This window comes from Trichoplax adhaerens, genomic scaffold, assembly GCF_000150275.1.
Source record: "Trichoplax adhaerens TRIADscaffold_4 genomic scaffold, whole genome shotgun sequence".
Classification (NCBI taxonomy): Eukaryota; Metazoa; Placozoa; class Uniplacotomia; order Trichoplacea; family Trichoplacidae; genus Trichoplax; species Trichoplax adhaerens.
In genome coordinates this window covers 6,937,639-6,944,505 of record NW_002060946.1, presented here as the reverse complement: position 1 = coordinate 6,944,505, position 6,867 = coordinate 6,937,639, and the positions used below count along the sequence as shown (strand labels likewise).

Below are 6,867 nucleotides of genomic sequence, written 5' to 3'. Positions count from 1 at the left end.
CTATCTTTCTACTTCAGACAGGGTACTTACTGGGGGATTTATCATTTGTATAGCGCTAATTATTGTTGCTATTGCTATTTCATCAATAGTCTGAATTACGAAATAAACTGACTGAGCAACAAGATAACAATTTCAAACTACAGAAACAATTACTAGACAGAGATTTAGAAAATCAAAGATTGATGACTGAACGGGTAAGTGAAATTAGAATTACGAATATGAAAGGAACGGTAAAAAATCGGAAATCAGCTACTATATTGTGTCTTGTCGTAATAGATAATGAGCATGGTAGCCTTTACTCTCCTGGAAATGCGCAATAAATATTTTATAAAAATTAGTGATTCAACTATGATCAATTACAATATATTAAGGATATCATAATAATAGCAAACCAATTAGCATAGGAAATAGCGTTGATTACCATCATCACTCAATTGTCGCACCATGTTAAAAAATGGCACTGATACATTAATCTTAGATTTGCGTCATCATAGCTAATACAAAGAATCAGTTTGACTTCATTGCCTTGTTTCGTTCAACATCTTTTTCGTAGATTAAAGGTTCATAACACACCGTAGCAATGTACTAGTATAAGAAATACTTGTACTGTATTAATTATGGATGATCATGGTGATTCTATTTTTCTTACAAATGTTTAAAAAGTTTTTGCTAGTAAATTGATTTTGGCCGTTCCTTAGAACATAAGCCCGTATTACTAACCTTAACGAAGAGCTAGTCAAAGCCTTAGTCGTATTTAAAAATGTTGACCAACTTTTGATAGAATAAATATTAGATTCTTATGCCACTTGCTGAATGACATAGGAAATAACACCAATTGCCATTATGGATGTTATCTCTTGCTATATTTAATGATATCTAACTTAAATTAGTCTTAAGTTCATATCATAATAACGAATTAATATGAGAGATAACGTTACATGGCTTCAATGCTTTACCATGCTAAAATGGTATAGCTCTTACATCTATTTAACAGATCCTTATAACATACGTATAGTGCCCCTTACTAATATTGATAAGGCGCCACTTGAATAATCTCAGTCATATTTAAAAGAGAAGATCTAGCCGTCGACAAGCGATTAAACCTCTTTTAATATATACAATTTTTGCTATGTATACCACAGCAAAGTATTTCGTTTTATCAAGATTTAGTCATCCTCTATGAAGTCTATTAACTGCATAGACACAGAAATTTATCCTTCAATGTTATTCCACGGTTATTGATCATTATATGCAGATATGCGCAACTATTGATGAAGGAAAACGACACATTTTATCGCTCCTTTTATTATTTTATAGCATCGATAACTAAAATAGTTTACTAACTCTTATTATTATGGTAGTGGACAACATCTAAGTAACCGCAATTTTTATAATATATCATTTTAGAAATCGCTAGATTCTAAACGAAAAGATAACGGTAATCATAAGCGTCGCAATTCCTTTACAGGCCTGGATGACACGGTATGTATAGCTTTATCTTTATACTTAAACCGTAATGTTTTAAATAGAAATTCATACTTTGATGATTTCAATAACTTCACATATTCAATCTGTTTGATTAGTCCTGATATATCAATCAACTTTTAGTTTAACCTCAGTTTAAGGCGTGTCTTATAGTATCATTATAGTATTAACTTGGCACAGGTCCAAATTTCACTTTTTGTTATACTGATATTAATAATATCGACGTAAATTTTTTAGTAATTTACTACCATCGTTGGTGCTAACAACTCTATTCTCAACTTAGGTTCAGTATATTGCTTCAACTGAACTAGATAGATCAAACTCAAATGTGCGCCTAAAAACTCGACAATTGTATTTGACATTGCAAGAATATGCCGCCTGTGAGGTCAGAAATTAACTCTTTATAACCGCCCAATTTAGCTTCTGGTTTTCATCGAAGAATAGACTTATACTAATTTATTTAACATTACATATAGTATTGATTAGATCGTTCTTGACCTTATAAATTTAAATAGAAGTTGCGCGCTATATTGCTAATTATTACAAATTCGTCTATTAAAATACATCGTATTAGGGCCAAATTGATGTCGGCTCCGTTAGAGCATTAATGGATGATTTTGCTAAAAACCTTGCTATAGGAGATGATCAAGAAAGAATAAAAGCTAGAGCTCAGGTAGCAAGAATAGGATAACTTAATTTTTTTCGTCATTTGTAATAATTTCATAATGCTTTATGTATTATGTTAAACGATTACATGATACGAAATTAAACAAACAAGAGATTATTTGCTTGCTTAATGACTAAATTCCTCCCACTTTAATTTATGCGTAAAGTCAAAATTGCCAGCACAAGAAATCGATGCGCAACAACAATTTATTGAAAGCGAAGATGATGAGGTATTTTTGAAGTTTGTCAAATAATGCAGCTAATTCATTAAGAATGCATATTTAAAATTTTGATTGTTTATTTTAAAATACATCTAAAAGCCGATAGAAAATTAATAGATAAAGGGGTTATTGGAATATTCATGAAACTTGCACACAAGCTCGTGTTTAGCACCTCCCAAATGCTATTGCGCCTAATTAATTAATTTTTTATATTACTTTTCGTAATAATTCTCTCTTCCTTACAAAATATGCTAACGAATCTTGAAACAGTCATAAATTATTTCATACTTTAAGCTGCCAAAACAGGTGTTAGTGGTTGAATGTTGGTTAAGCACACAAAATGTACTCGATCGCTTTTTATCTGTATATTCCCGTAGATGATAGACTGATTATTTTACTCTAAGAGTGTAGATTGATGGATTCCGATAATAGACATATACATTATGGTAGAAATAGTGAGAATTTCTTATAGAAATCATTAGCTGTTTGCGTTCACGATTCTCGTGCAATAGCACTATCAAAACAAGTTGTCAATTATAATACATAACACCCACTATGACGCTATATTATAAGAAGGATAAAATAGCAAAGCAGCCTATTACAACTGCATTACCATGATAGAAACAGAGTTTACTGTGAGATATGACACGGATACACTTTTAATTAAATTATTTGCTGTTATTCTCGAAATGTTAACGTGAAGTGAGCATTATTTGTCGTTAACCAGACCTTGAATTAAGAGGAGTACGTATTATTAACTCATGATACAACGTTTTCTAAGTTTTTGCCGTGTTAAACGTGTTTTATTCCCATGCTATTTTACGCGTATAACTCCGTTACGAGTAGAATTAATTTACTAAAGAGTACTATTAGCTTACATGATTTCCGCACAATCTATCCTAGCTATCTTATATATAATTATTAATCGAAAACCTATGTAGAAAATGGCCTTTCCAATTTGGAAAAAATTGTGCCGTGTATGCAAATAACAAATATACTCATGTTTGCACTGACGGCTTCATTATTATCCATAAAATCAGTAAACGTAGTTGCCATGACTTCATCTCTAAGGCGTAGGACCAGCCTACACGATGGTGTGCAATTAAATGCAAGACTGATGAAGATTGATATATATAACATATATACTAACATACAAGTGTTTTGCACCGATTATAGTATAGAGAATAGATAAGTCTTTGACCGCTTTGTTATCTGTTCACCTTTAGAAATGACTAGCGATCATTTAAAGAATAACCGATATCGAGCACTATTAGACTCTAGTTACAACTATCAGCAGGTCTCATAGTAGAAATGTTAAGAATTTCCATTTTTAATGCATTACATTGTAGCAGACAGTAGGATCCTACCAATCTAAAGCCGATGAAATCATTAATAACTATCTGGCAGAACAATCCAATACAGCAGATAAAGTGACCAAAGTATCTTATCATCTAGAAGGCGAAACTAAGCCATCCACTTTTCTGATCCACAAAAGGTGATCTGCATAGCTAATCTTTGGTTCCATCCTACCATTAGGCGATATTTTACTTCATCTTATAAAAATAATGTTAAGCTACGACGTTGAGAATAGAAATTATACAGCTTGAGGCTATGTTTCATGTTACAATTAGCGTTTTTTAACAGCAATTTTTGACTATCTGTAGACTTGGACAAATCACATTCGGAGATTTTAAAAAGATTTTAAATTTCACCGGCTACTATCACTATTACTTTAAAGAACTAGATCCTGAATTTGGAACTGTCAAGAAAGAGGTAAATTTAATGGTATAATTTTCAACTGTAAATTAAAGTCGTTGATTTTACAAAAAATTGGTATTCAAAAAATGTCCATGCTAACCTATATCTACGTATCTGACCGTAGTTGTTCGATGATGATGATATTTTACCTGGTTGGGAAGGAAATATAATGGCGTGGATTGAAGAAGGAGTCACTGTTTAATGTAATCATATGAAACTATCAATAACTCCTCTCTAATATGTATAACAATTTGCGACACTATATAATTTAATTTGGCACGTTTTTATTTTTATCGATAAATCAGTAACTTCATTTTATATGACAAATCAGCTATTCTTGTTTAATATAGCCCACTCTTATTCACTAATAACACGTTTTTTACATGAAATATCATAAATTTGCTACCGATACTAATAGAAATTGAATAGTAAAATGTTTCGAAATCTATTATTTCTATCAATTCATAACTCTTGATTTAAAAAAATAGTGCACACACTATTTATAGTTTGATATTAGATAGAATTAATTATTGACTTCCCCTTTAAAGATAGTAAAAATTAATTGATAAGGCATTCTATATGTACCTAAGATGAGCTATTCTATACTCTAAAATAATTTCGATTCCACCGTGAGATTATAAACTACACATTCACTTGTTATAATAATTAATTCCTTAACTATTTTTATATAGTGATTGTAGATACTTTTTTCAAGAATTGACATTAAGAATATTATGAAAATCAATATGCTACCATTATATATTATTCGCAAGTTTTAACTTACCATTTTTTTCCCCGCTCGAATAAGAAATGATAGAAAGGATATTATGTGTCTCTCTTCATCGATATCTACAATGTTATTATTTAGCGTCTATAAGAATATCACCTATCTATTCACAGGCTTGTAACCTATATCATCTTGTAAACAGTCCATGATTGAACTCTTTTGGTCGTAGCATTAATATTATTAATAATTTGTCATAATTCTGTATCCCAGAATTCTTATTCACAGGCGATGCAAGTTTTTTTTAACAAAGTTCAATCATTCCGATGACTTTCTTTTATTTTATAACGATCAAATTTCAGTTGCACTGCTAACTTCAACTTTAGAATAATAATTTAGTAAGTTAGCCATGTTTTGAATTTCCTTATACTTTAATGAATTAATTAATTAATGTATAAATTATTATCAATTATTTTAATCATCGATATAGCAAAACACCAGGAATGATATTTTCTGTAATGAAATAATATCTATTAACTATTCTGCTATACCAAATAAATATATCATAAATCATTCGTTGTGCTATTGCTAATTTCTTATTCGAATCGTTAAGGACACATCTACAAGCATGAAACAAAAATCACTTGTTTCATTAGATCAAATTTGTACATTAATTTCTTTAGCTATTCTTGTATAAAACACTATCGTGATTATTTTATGTTACTTTTAGTCTAAACATAATTAAGTCCTACCATATCTCATCTATAAAAAGGGTTCATAATGTCTATTTCATATCATAATAAATATACAAAAGCCATATGCTGTAGAAGTAAATTATACTGAAGAAAAGACGTAAACCATCTTGAATATCGTACTTAATATTGCATAGATACAAGCATAACTACTAAAGTAATAAAAGGAATTATATAGCATATGGCTTTAGGATCAATCCATATTATCGTAATCGTATTTATCAAGAGTAAAAAGTTTATCTAAAAGTATTACCCATAAATAAGCATAAAAGAAAATTTACTACTAAACTATAACACTCGCAACTGAGTTTTACTTACTAGCTACAGAGTGTGACTTAAGCGCTATAGTATACTTTAGATGCAATGAATCATTAGCTTATTCATCAGCTAATTGAACCGTGGTTCAATACTCGGCTATCAACAATTATAGCTACGAAAAAATGCAGCTGAAGGATTAACAAGGATTAATAAGTTACCTACTGCAACTTAATCCAAATGTAACCAACGCTATAGCATAGCTACTTCTTAAAAACGAATCTGTTTGCTTTACTAATACTAAATTACTAGAGAAAAGTAGCTATTTTAATGCTATAGCACGTCATATAAAATGAAGACGTGCCTATAATAATACGTGAATAGCATAGTGTGGCTGTAATTAGACGCAAACTAATTGCTTCATTTATGGTTTACATCCTATGGCAACAAAGTAAACATCCCTGATATGAAATATTATGGGAAATTAACGAAACAATATCTAATGTCAACTATATGGCCAACATAAAACAGTTTTCATGACTTAATTTTTATTGGATAGCGGCATTACAAATGCTCTAGATCGAGCTATTATCAGAATAGCCATATACAACAATTGGACAGCTTCATACAGCTAAATGTACAGGACAGGCTCTATATCCGCTCAAATTAAGAGAATGTACACGCAATTTTTATCGAATAAGAATTTAAAACTTGCAAAAAGCCCCATTGTAAACTTTTGAACAGTATTACAGTTAAAAATAGCGTATACTTTATGATCTCAATAACATTCACTCAGCACGTGTTTTAGATCTAGATGTTGAAATAAGGCAAATAATAATCGAAATTGATTGACGCAAACGCAAAAAAATCAATGTGCTAGCTAATTTTAATGTTTATACGCCACTATACACTCATAAATGATCGTATTTGCAATTATTAGACAATAAAAATAGGAAGAATACGAAATAATAAAATCAATAATTTGATTGATAGCTTACATTAGTGT

General features: G+C 30.3%; 1 protein-coding gene across 1 annotated transcript in view; it reads left to right on the top strand.

The window, feature by feature from the left end:
- Positions 1–4,332, top strand: part of TRIADDRAFT_55981 (uncharacterized protein) — a gene marked incomplete at both ends in the record, with an annotated part of 8,987 nt that extends 4,655 nt beyond the window's left edge. The window contains 8 exons of the mRNA XM_002112153.1: positions 90–194; positions 1,408–1,482; positions 1,769–1,870; positions 2,060–2,158; positions 2,319–2,381; positions 3,722–3,867; positions 4,037–4,145; positions 4,255–4,332. Coding sequence (XP_002112189.1) covers positions 90–194; positions 1,408–1,482; positions 1,769–1,870; positions 2,060–2,158; positions 2,319–2,381; positions 3,722–3,867; positions 4,037–4,145; positions 4,255–4,332 — 777 coding nt within the window. The remainder of the gene's footprint in view (positions 1–89; positions 195–1,407; positions 1,483–1,768; positions 1,871–2,059; positions 2,159–2,318; positions 2,382–3,721; positions 3,868–4,036; positions 4,146–4,254) is intronic.
- Positions 4,333–6,867: the final 2,535 nt, after the last annotated feature.